The following is a 13816-nucleotide window of genomic DNA, read 5'->3' as shown; positions in this document are numbered from 1 at the left end:
TGGCACAGTGGTTACTGACAACGCCGTTTCACGGAAGCGGCCGGTCGCTCTCGGCCGGGGGTAGCGGCGGCGCAGAACGAACTTGTCAGACCCGCACGGGTCTGGTCCGGCTCGGGGCAAACCGCGGCTCCTTTGTTCTGCCCGGCGGAACCGGCAGCACTTGTCGCGCAGTTCCCGCGGGCCGCCGGGCCGTTTGGCCGGGGCGGAGGCGTCTCCCCGGGCCGGGAGGCAGCGGCGGCCGCCGCGCCCGGTCCCGGCCGCTGGCTGCGGGGCTGCCCGGAGCCCGCGGGGCTGCTGGGGCCGCGCTGCCGGCAGGTGAGGCGGCCCTGCCGCCCTGCCCCGCTCCTGCCGCCGGGGCTGCCCGCACCCCCCGGCCCGGAGCCCGACCCCCGTGGACGCGCCGTCTCCTCCCCCGGCAGCCCGCTGCCCGGCCGGCGGGGCCGCCGCTGCCTCCGAAGGCCCCGGCCCCTGGGTGCCCACCCGTGGGTGCCCAGCCCTTCCCGCGCGGCCGGGGGACGCCCGGCGGGTCGGGGCCCCCGGGAAGCCGCCGGCCGGTGCGGAGGAGCGAGGCCCTGCGAGCCGCCCCCTGCGGGCCCCGCCGCCCCCCGCCCGGCTCCCAGGGAACAAGTGGCGGAACACCAGCGCGCTGCTCGGCAGGGAGAGAGGTTAAAGCCCCAAGCGCGCTGCTTTCCAGGAGGCGGCTGTTCCAAGTTTAATAAACTTTACTGAGCCTCCCTGGCTATTCCCATAACCGGCGGTTAATTTCAATGGTGCTTTTATCAGCTCAGCCCGCTGCCCCCGCTCGGAGCTGGGAGCCGGGCGGGGGTGTGGGGGCTGTGTGGGTTCTTGGGAAACGGCTGGAGTTTTCACGTAGGGGAATGAAATGAGCGGTGGAGATATACAACAAAGAAGGGCACTAAACGGTGCACGCTGTTGAAATATAAAACATTCTTAGCTGATGGAAAGTTCGGGAGTGATGGTTATCTAATTATGGGACTTATAAATAATTGGTACCTTGGTTTAAAACTGCCGGGAAGAGCGAGCTTAGAGCTGAGTCTCATGTGATGGAGTCTGTACACTCATCAATTTTATCCATTATATTTGTAAATGTTACGCTTAATAAAATTACGGGTTCTGGCGCTCTGAAATAGACTGTGACCCCCAAAGAAGCTGATGCACACGATGGAATCTGCAGTTCCCTCTGCAACTCGTCCGATAGAAAGTTCAATAGGTTTTTGGTTTTCTTCCTTGAAAAACTGGATATACTTAACAACCAAATTATTCTACAACTTCCTGAGCGTTTTGGCACTAAGTTGTCAATGTGTAAGTGCAGCGCATGTGTCTGTGTGCACGTATGTCTGCTGCCTTTCTCTCACGCACACAGGCGAGAGTTATCATTTCTGATTGAACTGAGAAAGTTCCTCCTATTACTGTTTACGGAAAGTTTAACCCTTTTCCATTCATCCCCCCACCCCAGTCCCAGATGGGTGAACTGTTACAAGTCCTCTGCCCTCCGCTGCCGGCGCCTGTGGCCCGCCCTGTGAAGAGCAAGGTAAGTGGTGTGAGACAAGCCTCGCCATGCAGCAGGGCTGGCCATTTCCTCGCCAATGTTTGTTTTAGTGACACCGTTCAGCTGCTGAGGTTGCAACCTGCCAGCATCTTCCCCGCAGGCTGTGCTTCTACGGGAGGCAGAGCTCTGCTAGGGAATCTGTTCAAATACACATGCCGCTAAATTCGTCAACACACATGCATGCGTGTAGGTGAGTGTCACAGCCAGGACAGGACTGCGCGCCCGGGGGGCTGAGCCGAGCCCCACAGGCTGGCGGAGGCGGGGGGCGCACCCGCCGTGCGGAGCCCCGGCCCCGCTGCCCAGCCCGGTGCGCGGCCAGCGGCGCTCGGCGCCGGGCTGCCAGCTTGCGTGGCGTCGGGCGGCTTGCGGGCAGCGTCAGGCTAGCGAAAGACGGGGAGATTTGGGGAGAGGGAGGTGGAAGGAGAAAAAAGTTCTCGCAACTTGCAACCCCCCCCCCCAAAATCAGCGGCTGGCCGCTGCAGCGTGTTCCTGGGGGTGAGGCTCTGCAGCTGGCTAGCGAAGGCTCAGGAGTAATTCCTGGCTTCGGGGAGGACTCCCGCACGTTGAAGAACAGCCTTTACACGACTGAAGTGACTAAACGCGCCTTAGCACTTGTGCTTTGCTGCAGTTTCCAGGGCGCTGTGTCAGCGCCCGGAGCCAGGCTGACGTCCCCCGCGGCCGGCCGGGCTCCCGGCGGAGGCTCCCAAAGTTTGTTTCATCCTCTCCCGCTCCCGAGCTCGGAGAAATCCTCCATGTTGCGCAGCGCCCGCCGTCTCGGCCAGCAGCCTCCCAAAGCCCCAAGTTCACCTATCATCCCCCGGGCTCCGCGGCTAAGCCGGCCCCGGTCCCGGCCCCGGTCCCGACCCCGGCCCCGCCGAGCCGGCCGAGCCGCCTGGCTGAGCGCGCCCCGGCCGCATCCTCCGGGGGGCGAGGGGCATGAATTATTTAGGTTTTCCATTTCCTAATTCCTACTTCAAGGGGGAGGAGGGAGAGAGCAAGACCGAGTTATTAATCGCAGCCTAGCCCTCTCGCTTTTCCAGGGCTGTCTAACATTTGTAAATACTTATGCTGCGGCTGGTCCCCTCCTTCCTGGTTAAGTTGTTTAGTACGTCGGTTATTTGTACCGAATCCCGGTCTGTGTTGTGTCTGATGTGTTGTCGTTGCAATGTGCAGCCAGGGTGACACTGATGGATGCGCCAATGGTGAGACGGACAGATGTTAGGGCGGATCTAGCGGCATGCACCGCCACAGCGGCGCAGCCCGCCCGCACGGGGCTGCCAGCCGCCCGCGCCCCGTCCTGCCGCCGGCGCGCTCACACGCACACACGCGCTCGCACACCCGCACACCGAGGGGCTTGCTTTTTGGGGAGGGGGGGAACGTCTCGGGGTCGTCTCTTAAGTAGATCTGATCGCTCCTTCTGTGAGCAGATACTGTAACTGTGAGGAGCAACCAGCGAGTATCAATGAGATGGAACTGAGCGAATTTGGCAGCAGAAGCGGCAATTGACAACTCACCATTTTCTTGTTTGCAAGAAATGTTTCGTTTTCCCCCAACAGTAGCAATTTCCCGGGGACTTTAGGCGACTGCGATTTTTTTTTTCTTCCTAAATATCAGCTTAAAAAATAATCAACCCGTAAAAATAACAATCAGAAAAAAAAAAATTAGCCCAAACCTTCTCCACCCTTCACGTAAAGTGTTTGAATTTCCTGCAACTTGAAAAGGAAAGCGAGAGCAAAAGCGGCACGGCGGCTTTATAAGATGTGAAGACGCAACAACATCTGCACTTAGTCAGGTATTTGGAATTATCCCAAATCTCGAAGAATGGGGGCGAGTGGAGATTTTTTTGATCTTACCGTAAAAGTGAGATCATCCTTTTTTTTTTATTCCTCCCCGTGAACTTAAAAAAAAAAATCGCTACTGTTTTTTTTTTCTTGGCTTTTTTTTTTCCTTTTTTTTTTTTCTTTTTTTTTTTTCCTTCACTTCTCCCGAGCCCAGGCGGCCTCCGGCAGCGCGGCGGGGCCGGTGCGGTGCGGGTGCTGGGCCGCCGTGCCCGGGCGCGCGGCGCGGCGGAGGCGGGAGGCCGGCATGGGCCCCGCTCGCCCCCCGCCGCCCCGGCCCTCCCCGCTGTGCGCGGCCCCGCCGCCCAGGGATGCGCAATCAAACCCGCAGCACATCGATCCGCCGGCGCTCGCTGAACTGAGCGCGGCGGCTCGCCAGTGAACTTGGACCAAAAAAAACCCCCAAAAAACCAACACCAAACCCCTATCCCCCCCCCAAAAAAAACCCAAAAGAAAGCGAAAGAGAGAAAAAAAGGCCCCGAAAGAGGGAAAGAGCGGGGAAAGTGCCCGTCCCCGCAGAGCCGGGCGCGGGCGGGGCGCGCAGTGCGGGGGCGCTGCCCGCTCCCCGTCCGGCCGGCGGCACCGCGGGGCAGGGCGCAGCGGCTCAGCCGGCGGAGGCGCCGCCGTTGACGGCCGCCGGCCGGGGCGGCCCTGCCAGCCCGCCCGCCCGCGGGCGCGAAGCGGAGCCCGGGCGGCTGTGGCGCCAGCCAGGTGGGAGCCGGAGGGCTGGATGAGTGCCGGCGGGCGGCCAGCTGCCCGGCGCGCCGGTGAGTGGGGCCGGGGCGGGCGGCGGAGCGAGGTGCGGAGCGAGCCGGGGGCCGGGGCTGCCGCCGCTGTCCCCTGGCGGGGCGGCCGGGCTCCGCGGGGACGGGGCTCGATCGCCGGGGGCGGGGGCCGGGCCCTCCTCGCCGGGGGGAGGGGGGCGGCGGCGGCGGGCGCAGAGGCTGCGGGGCGGGGGGCGCCGGGAGGGTCCTGTGCCCCGGCGGGGCGGCGATGGCTGGGGGGGGTGGGGGCTCCGGCGGGGAACGGGTGTGCGCGGGGGGCGGGAGGGGGAGGGCTGCCGGCGGGGAGCGGGGCGAGCGGCGCGGAGCCGTGCGGTGCGGGCTGCCCTGCCCTACGCTGCCCGGCCCGGGGGCGCCCGGCGGGCCGAGCCCCTCCGCCGCTGCGGGCTGCTGGGGCGAGCGGCCGCGGGCCGGGCTGGGCGGCGGAGGGGGCGCGGCGAGGGGGGGGGCGCCCCGCTCCGCCGCCGCCGCCCCCGGGCGGACCCTGCGCCGCCGCCGTGGCCGTGGCCGGCCGGCGGCGGGCGGTCCGGCGGCGCGATGCGCAAAGAGTTAAGGTGCCGTCCGGGGCGGGAGGCGGTGGGAGCGCGGTGCCCCTCTCCCTCTTTGCGGACTAGTTTGAGTGACACTGCGATCATCTCGTTTCCCTTCAAGCTTCGCCTGTTGCCGTTGCCGCCGCCGCCGCCGCTCCAGCGCCGAGCCGGGAGCCGGGGAGTGGAGAGCGCAGGCTGAGGCTCCGCCGACTCCTGCCAAGAAATCCCCCGTCTTTATGCCGTGATCTCCCAGCCCGGCCAGGCTCCGGGGGCGCAGGGTGGGGTGGGGGGGACTGCGGGCTCTCCCCAGCCCTCCCGCCCGCACACCTCTTCGGGGGGCTTCCCCTCCTCCTTCCTCCGGGGCGATTTGTCAAACTTCCCCCCTCTTCTGCCAGCAGCAGCAGCAGCAGCAGCAGCAGGGCTGTCCTCTCCTCTGTGCCGCCTCCTCCTCCGCCGCCGCCGCCTCCTCCTCCTCCTCCTCGGCATCGTGTATGCACAGCAACAAAAAATATATCCCCAACCCAGCCCTCGAGCCGAGACTGGAGCAGCTCACCGGATCTCTGGGGCTAAAGCAACTCTTCCCACCCCCGCGCCCAGGCAGCCCCCCCCCGCCGGCGCCGGCGGCCGCAGGAGCCCAGCATGCCGAGGAGGAAGCAGCAAGCGCCCCGGCGCGCAGCAGGTACGAGCCGCCTCCCCGGCCGGCCGCCGCGCCGCCCGCTGCCGCCGGCTGCCGTAACGCGCTCGGCGGGCTGAGCCTCCGCGCTGCCTCCGCACGCTGCTGCCGCGGGGAGTGAGAGCAACTTGGGCAGGGGGCACGGCGCCGTGGCGGCCGCGGCGGCGAGGGGGGGCGATTTCAATTTTTTTTTTTTTTTTTTTTTTTTTTTTCCTTGGGCTGGCAGGGGTGGGGACGCATGAAAGCCCTTTCCCGACTTTGGTAGCCACTTTGATTTATTCCTAACTCTGCCATCGCCCGACTCCGGTCCGGGGGCAACACTTTGAGAAAGGCAGGCGGGTATGCGCAGGCACATAGGACATGTACGCGGGTGATCCCTGTGACTCCAGGCGTGGGGGAAGGACGTGAATTTTGTTCATTTCCAGCCCGTACTTTAGCTCCTACTTTGCTTCTCTCCCTCGTAGTCTTCGTTCGTCTCCATCCTTTTCCCTCACAGGCAAATGGTTTGTGAAAGCCAGTGAAAATACTCTTTCTTTAATTTTTTTCCCTCTCTGTAAAAAGAGATAGGATATGTATAAATACATGGCACGCTGTGAATGAAGTGGTAGGGACAAAGTGATCTGGAGGGTCCGCGGAGTTACTTGGTGATCCAAGCCCAGCACTGGTTCCTTTGCCCAACTTTTAGCTGTCTCTCTCTCCCCCCTGTTCCGCGCCGGAGGTGTCTCTGCAGGACAGGCAGACCCACCTAGCTGGTCACTTTCTTTGGCAACCTCTTCTGTTAATCTTATTCATTTCTTATTTATGAGTCCAGATGAGAAACTGCAAAGGAAACCAAAGGAGGGGAAAAAAAAAAAAAAAGGAGGGGGGGTCTGTGTATTGTCAAATGACTGGCAAATGTTTCTGATAGTGCCTTTACAATTTCCTCCATATTTTTTTTTTCTTTTTAGAAATACTTCACAAGGCTTTGTGCTGGTGAGGTTTTTGTTTGTTTGTTTCATTTTGCTTACGCCAGAAGTGTCAACTCCTGTTAAACTTGAGCAGTATTTTTTTGGAAAAGCCAAACTGAAAGGAAAACGGGGGGGGGGGGGGGGGGGGGAAGCCCCACGTAATTTTACAGTAATCCTTAGTTGGGGATATGTGGGCTGGAAAAGGTTTCCTTGGCCTGTTGCCATCCTTGATTTGATGGCTGATTGATCGCCTGTCATCTGGCTGCCTTTGATCTATTCATTCCCGATAAACATCAATAAATCACTTGCCATGGTAACGCCAGACTCGGTGACGTCACGGGTGGCCTGTCAACTCTCTGTCAGCGCAACTTCTGGGGCTCCTGGCTCGGTGTGCCACATAGCCACATGGGCCAGGGCTTCCGAGGCGTGGGGCTGGCTGGGGCGGAGGAGCAGGGTTGGGTCGGGCCAGGGGCGGATGGGGGGGCCCAGCACGGAGTGGCCACCGTTGGCCTTTCCCGAAGGAAGGCTCTGTGCCGGAGGCCGGCTGCAGGAGTTGTGCGGGTGATGGTGGTGGCGGTGTGTTTGTGGTTGTGCCTCTAACAACTTGGAGCAGGTAGCCTGGCGACTCGCTTGGGCGATGCTAGAAAACGGGCATTCAGAAACGTGCCAGGGCTTTCCCGCTGCCTGACAACTTCTCTGAGTGGTGTGGTTTGAATTTAGTAAACAGCAAGGGATTCAGGGAGTAATACAAATTGTAAATAACGTTGTCCACATTCCCTTTCTTCTCTTCTTTGACGTATACACGCATTCATCTAGGACTTTTGAAACAGAGAAACAGACTTTCTAGCAGTCTCGCTCCATGTACTAACAGCTAGAAAGTTTGGAAAGTTTTGCAGTACAGTGCTGATACCATCTAGCAAACAATATCGTAGCCAAATGCTTCACGGTAATATTTTGCATTTCTGGCCCATACCATCAAGTAACACTTTTCACATAAATGAAAAAGGTGGACTTTACCTAATACTTGGGAAATTCAGTTTCGAACATGAATTCGGTTCTGCAAAATCTAGCTCTTCGAAGTATTTGACGTCCTCGACTGCTGTCTGCTGGGCTCTCCATAGGCTGGAAGCAAATGTTTCTGCACTAAACACACACTCTGAGGTATCTCTCTCCCTCTCTCCACCACTCTCTGTCTCTCCCTCCTTTCTCAAGTGATTCAGCCATGATGTGTGATCTATCTTTCATATTTAGCAGAAGTGTATCTCTTTAAACTTTTAGCTTTTTGATAGCCACATTAAACATTTAGTATTGTGTATAATTGCTTCCCACTAAAATGCTGTTTTATTGGTCACATTGGAAATGTTACTTTTTCTAATAGCAGTAAAAGCAAAGACTTTTTTTTGTTGGGGTTTTTTTTTTCCTTTCCAAAAAAAACCCCACCTTAAAAAACAGCTAAGAAATAACAGGTTAGTTAAGAAATATTCATTACAAAAACTTGACTGCAGGACTAATAGGAGATGGAAGAATGGTTTTGCTCTATCAAAATGACCCGTCAAAACGACTTTGTTTCATATTTGATTTAATTGTCTCTCTCCTGACAGGCACATTCATCAATAGCTTAATGGTCAATCAGAAGTTGGCAGAGTGAGTGCTTTCATTCTTTCCCATACACTAGCTTTGGCTTTACTTTATCAAAATGCCTCTGCCTAATGGATATGGGGGATGTAGAATGACTGAAGGGCTACTTATTTGACAAGAGTGAAAAAACAAGAACATTTATGCTGTTGATAAGTGCATGAAGATAAATAAGTGAGCTGTATGAGGCATTTTATTTTAAGACAGAAGAAACTTACTTTCCCCCCCCACCCCCCAAGCCTTTTGGCTTCAGAGCTGCGAGTTATAAGGTTCATGACTGCTTTTGTGGCATACTGAGAGTGATGACAAATTGATTGCTTGGTACTGAGAGAGAAAAAAAGGTGGTGGTGGGGGAGAATTAAAGATGTCTGCTGATTGGTAACTCAGGAAATCCAGTCCCCAGCAACCTTGAGAATACTCGAGAATTTTTTTTCTCCAAACTGAAAGGTCCGCTCAGCCATAAAAAAAGAAAAGTTGTTTTGCCAGCTTCATTAGTGTTCACCTAATTAGCTGTAAACCTGATGGATTCCTGACAGCTTTAATGATTGGAGATGACAAGCTCCACGCAGTGTCATCCAGCAGAATTAGGTTTGCAGCTAGTTTGATGTAATCAAGTTGATATTACACAGTCCTGGTTGCCTTTAGTTGTGCATTAACTCAATTTTCTGCTGCAGGTGACAAATGGGCTTTGGTACCTGGATAATCATGTCATAGGAATTAGGGCCCTTTTAATGGTCTGGAGTAGAATAACAACAACAAAGAACTCTCAGCAGCGCGCAGAGCTCGCAGACATAACAGACAGGTGCACAAATTCTTTATGTCTAGCCCAAGTGTTAACACCACACTGTGGAAGACTAAAGCTGTCTCTGAGAATCAAGAATCTGTAAAAATGATAATTTCGGTTTGTTTGCTTTGAGACTCAGGTGAATGTCATAGGTAAATTCGGGAGGAAGAGCCAGGGAGCGCAGTTTTATTCCTCACCTGTTAAAGCAAGGAGGGAGGCAGAATTGCTGCTCCAAGGACTTGTGTCATTTTTGTCAGGAGGAAGAAGGTATTTACTGGTTGGAGGCTACTCTCTAGGAAAGCGAAGATACTGTATTAATAGAGGCCAGTCTTGTTCATGCAAACAGTAATTATCTGTCCTTAAATTATAGCTTTCACTTGCAGCTTTTTTAGAAACCTATTTTAAAAGATCAAGAAAATGTACTTCCTACTGACAGAAACGACTTAATACATATTTTGTATACGTGTAAAGCTCTTCTGAGGAGGGACTGGGAACTAACTAAGGATTTGTTGGAAACTAATGTATTTATTTTTTTTATGTTGAACAAAACAATTACTGTTTTTTAGATTCAGACAACTGCACTGAGTTTTGAAGCCTCTAGAAGAAAAACAAACTCGCACCCATGTTTGGTTTTTTTTTTTTGTTGGTGTTCTTTTTCCCTGTGTAGGAGAGTTTAAACCCTAGAGATAGCTGCATACTTTTCAGGCTCTTCCCAGCTTCCGTGCTTACATTCGAAAGATGCACATGGCCGGTGTGAATACTGAAATACGTTAAATTGATTTTTCAGGGATGCGGAGCACTTGCACTTTTCAGGGACTTCAGTGCTCTTGCTGGTTATCAGCACCTCCAGAGCCAGGCTGGGAGTGCACCACCGAGATACAGATGCAAGATGGCATGCAGGTTGTGCAGCCAGATTTCCAGGCAGCTCTGACTTCGGGAAGTTGAATGCTCGCTTTAATTTATGGGAATTGCTTGCAACTACATACATACCCCAAAAGTAAATGTAGCGATAAAGTAGACTACCTATAAAGGTACTTGCAGTGTCAGCCCTTGGTATGTTATTTGCCTCCAAACCTGCCACATATTTCTCTGTTGGACAGAGATTCTTCCTAGCAGCAAGCTGACAAAATGATTAGTTATGGCTGTCCTCTGCCTTTTTTTTTTGCTTTTTTTTTTTTTTTTTTTTTTTTTTTGGCAAAGTGTGAGGAACAATGCAAAAAAAAAAAAAAAGAAAAAGGGGCATAAATATAAAAAGGCCTGATAGATTCTCCTGAATCTCCGTCTGGAAAACAGAATTTTCCAGAATCAGCTGCCATTTCTCCCATTAGCTTGACAGCTGTCAATTAAGGCTTCAGTGCTCTCCTGGGCCACAGTTTATTGCGTGCGGTTGATGTTGTCATTTTGTTCTCGGTTTTGCCTTGAGCACTATCATGAGCAGGAGTGAAATAGTCAATAACTGATGTATCAGCAGTTATTTCTTAAATTGGCTTACAAGTCTGCATTTTTCCTCTTTTTACTAAAGATTGTTTTGTAAAGTGATTAGAATGAATTGTGACTGCTGCAGGGTTATGGGAAATGCAGTGAAGCTAGGGTGAGTTAGCAGGATTAGAGTGGGTCCTTTTTGTCAGCCCTGTTTCCAGGATTAGTGGAAACTACATAGAAAAGATCACCTTCAGGGTGAAGTGTGGGGTAAATTTTTAAGTGTGTGGCGTGGACACTTATGTAGAAACACATGGTGGTACAGAGTGAGTGAAAAGAAATGATCTGCCTAGGATGTACAGTAACCTTATGTGTTATCTTTCTGAACAAACCTTGGAACTGCTAGTTCTACGGTGTAATAATCCATATTTTAATCCAATGTCCTGACCGTTTCCCAGCGAATCCAAATACAGATTGTCAAATTTTAATGCAGCCCTATTTACAAGGTGCTGCTAGTAGATCAAGTATTAAGATGCCTGAAGTGTTGTATTGTCAAGTAAGAGTGTATGTGTATGTATGGCTATGATACAACACTGAAAATAACATAGTTGCAGAGCGATCGTGTGTTATCTTATCTGTGAAATACTTCAGCATCATTTACTACACAATCTACCTCAGGTGTTTGAGTCTGATTCCCGCCCCCCCCCCCCTTCTGTGTGTTTGGTGTGTGGTGGTTTGTGGTGGTTTTTTTTTTTTTTGGTAAATTTAGTTACGCCCAAATTGTGGTTTATCAGCCTTAAGTTAAAAATGAAAGGTGAATACAATATATTGTATTTGTTAACAATGATATGGACTGGTACATCCAGACAGATAATATGCAGTTGTAATTAGACTGAATAGACAGGCATTCATTTTTAAATTCTTTGACACATGCATAAAATAGTCATATAATAAGATAAGATGACAATTTTATGTTAGGTTGATAAAGTGTCCCGATACATGCATTTAAATGTCTGTAAGCCTTTTTTTATCCAGACAGATTAATTCCAGTTTCCAGCATTTGCAGTTAGACATTAAATTAATTTTAAAAATCCCACTAAACAATGGATGCATTGCTTTTTTGTGTGTGTGTGTCATTACCTAAAACAGGAGGATTGAAAAAATTTATGCAATTGATTTTTCTTGATTTCAACATTTAAAAAAAAATGCATGAAAACTGGCTCAGAGGATTTAAAGCATAGTCCGCGAGAGACTGTGTTGTAGTTTTCTTAAGTATAATAATGCAGAAGAGAACATTGTCAGAGCTTGGAATTGTTTGTTACCATTTTCATAAAAAGAACTGGAAGAGTTGAAACAAGTAGGGCTTAATTTCAGAGCCTGCAAGGTTCGTCCTGCTGCATTTTCCTCATCTGTGCCTGAAAGATATTTTGATCATCTCAGTAGAGAGCCAATCTGCAGAATTTAAACACTTCTCATTGCAAGCAACAACTTTAAGATATTTCTCAGAAAATGTTCAAAGGTTTTTTTTTTTTCCCCTGGGGGCGGAGGGAGAGTGGGGAAGGAGTTACCAGAAGATCATAAAATATCTGAGAGCTCTTTGCCCATGCCGTTACCTGGCTTGTTCGGGCAGCAAAGGTGTGACTCTTCAAGAATAATCCAAGTTCGTATTTTAGACTTAATTATAAATTATTAATTAATTCTGTCAGGACACATGTTATTAATTATGACTCTCTTTTCTTCATTCAGAACAGCTGTTGGGAATCGTGTAAGTTCACTGTGTTTGGTGGTGTGGGAGTTTGCCAGTGAAGAGCTCTCCACTCCCAGCCCGCCTTACCTTTCTGTGCCGCCCCTCTGCGCGGGGGCTGGCTGGTGAGACCCAAACACTTGGAGCAAACACGGGTTCTGAAGTGACACCCTGTGCGCGCCATTAGCGAACGTTTTCATGGAGGTGGGTCTTAGGTCCTGTCCATACGTAATTCTTGCTTTAGCAAGGCTGCATGGCGGCGGGGAGGTCGAAAGGGCACGGGCCAAGCGCTGGCGAGGGGGAAGCAGTGCGGTTTTCGTGCCCTTGCGCCAAACTCCCGCCAAACTTGGCGCGTTAGCATAGAGGAGAGAGCTGCTTTATTATTCGTTTGGAATGATTCAAATTCATTTACTTTTGATATTTCCATCATTAAATTGAGCGCTCTGTTTCAGTTTCTTATGTGTTCTTTGCGGAATGCATGTTGCATAAAATAGGCAATTTTTAATGAACAATTTAATGTAAATGGGTTCTGAATTTAAATTAATATTAATGAAGCTTTGAGTGAATTTATTTTGCATACGTAAAGGCTTGTAACTCTTTCACCCATACACTCTTGTCTTTATGTACTAATACATTGGTTAGGTGAATTGGCTAGTTTCCATATTTCGTGATTAAAAAACTTTAATGGATTTTACATGGATATTTGTGCTAGCGCGGCTTTACGTAGGTTAGTATCTCTACTAAAAATGTACCTGCCTTTATATTCAAATTTTTGTAGTGAATGCTTTCTTGTGTTACCCCACCATTTCTATATATTCCTTTCTACTTCGGTTTCGCCTTTATGCTTAGAGAAGAAATTATTCCAACAATAGTCACCACAGCCAAGATGTTTTCTTTCTTTGGCTTACCTCTATGCATTATGTATTTAGGAATGATGGGATGTTCTATAATTAATTCTGTTAGATGTAATTGCTATAATCACTTTGATGCTACACATAATAAAAGTAATATGGTAAGCATACCGAAAAATATAAACACCTTATTGTAACACTTCATGTAAAATTCTTTTAAAAAATCTTCTTTAGAGCAGAACCTCTGCTTCAGTAATTTGTCAGGCTAACGTTTGTTATAAAGTATGTTACTTAGTAAATGAATTTCAGGTACTGAAAAGATTTTGACTGGCAGGTTGTCCTATATGGGCGCGTGCATATCTCTGACTCTGTGCGCTATTAAAGATGTAGTTCATTAAGAAGCCAATCTTCAGCGTTGCTACAAGTGACACGTAAATATCACTGTATATCTCATGAAATAAGAGACAAATTTGTACATTGTATTAAAATCCGGTACGTAGTAAATAATGCAGAAATGGAGTTGTACAGCGGAAAGCTTCTTTGTAGCGCAAAATTATGGGAAATATAAAATGTATGAAGGGTGGCATGTAACTAGAGAGGGAGTTTTTCAGGCATAGTCCCAAGCGGGGAAAAGACACTAGAAGATGATTCCCGCCCCCCACCCCCTGCCCCCTCCTTTTTTTATTATTTTTTTTTAACAAGTAGCTTTGAGTTATTGTTTGCAAACGCAGATTTTGATAGAGAGGAAATGAATAAAGTATGTGCAATGGGTTAAGCTGTGTAGCTGATATCCTTGATTCTGTAACAAAAAATGTTAATATGGCCATAGTTCTTAATTAGTTGCACACCATACTTAATGCTGCAAAGGTCACTTGGTTTTATGGTCCAGCTTTGTCTATGAATTTCTATGTTTCCCCCCAAATTTATATTTCACTCTCTCGTATTTTCTAAGCAATTGAGTGTGCAAATCGTGGTTAAAATGCAAACTAGAAACAAGATTAGAAAAAAACATTTAGTGTGGACAAAGAAGAGATTCCCCCCCC

At 50.6% G+C, this 13816-nt stretch overlaps 1 protein-coding gene across 1 annotated transcript in view; it reads left to right on the top strand.

Annotated features, from left to right (window-relative positions):
• Positions 1-3543: 3543 nt before the first annotated feature.
• TSHZ3 (teashirt zinc finger homeobox 3) overlaps positions 3544-13816 on the top strand; it is a 65949-nt gene continuing 55676 nt past the window's right edge. The window contains exons 1-2 of the mRNA XM_055726829.1: positions 3544-4175; positions 4842-5399. Of these exons, the coding sequence (XP_055582804.1) occupies positions 5360-5399 (40 nt within the window). The 5' untranslated portion in view covers positions 3544-4175; positions 4842-5359. The remainder of the gene's footprint in view (positions 4176-4841; positions 5400-13816) is intronic.

The sequence above is a fragment of the Falco cherrug genome, chromosome 14 (assembly GCF_023634085.1).
Source record: "Falco cherrug isolate bFalChe1 chromosome 14, bFalChe1.pri, whole genome shotgun sequence".
Classification (NCBI taxonomy): Eukaryota; Metazoa; Chordata; class Aves; order Falconiformes; family Falconidae; genus Falco; species Falco cherrug.
Note: the sequence above shows the minus strand (reverse complement) of the source record. Positions and strands in the feature narration are given on the sequence as shown.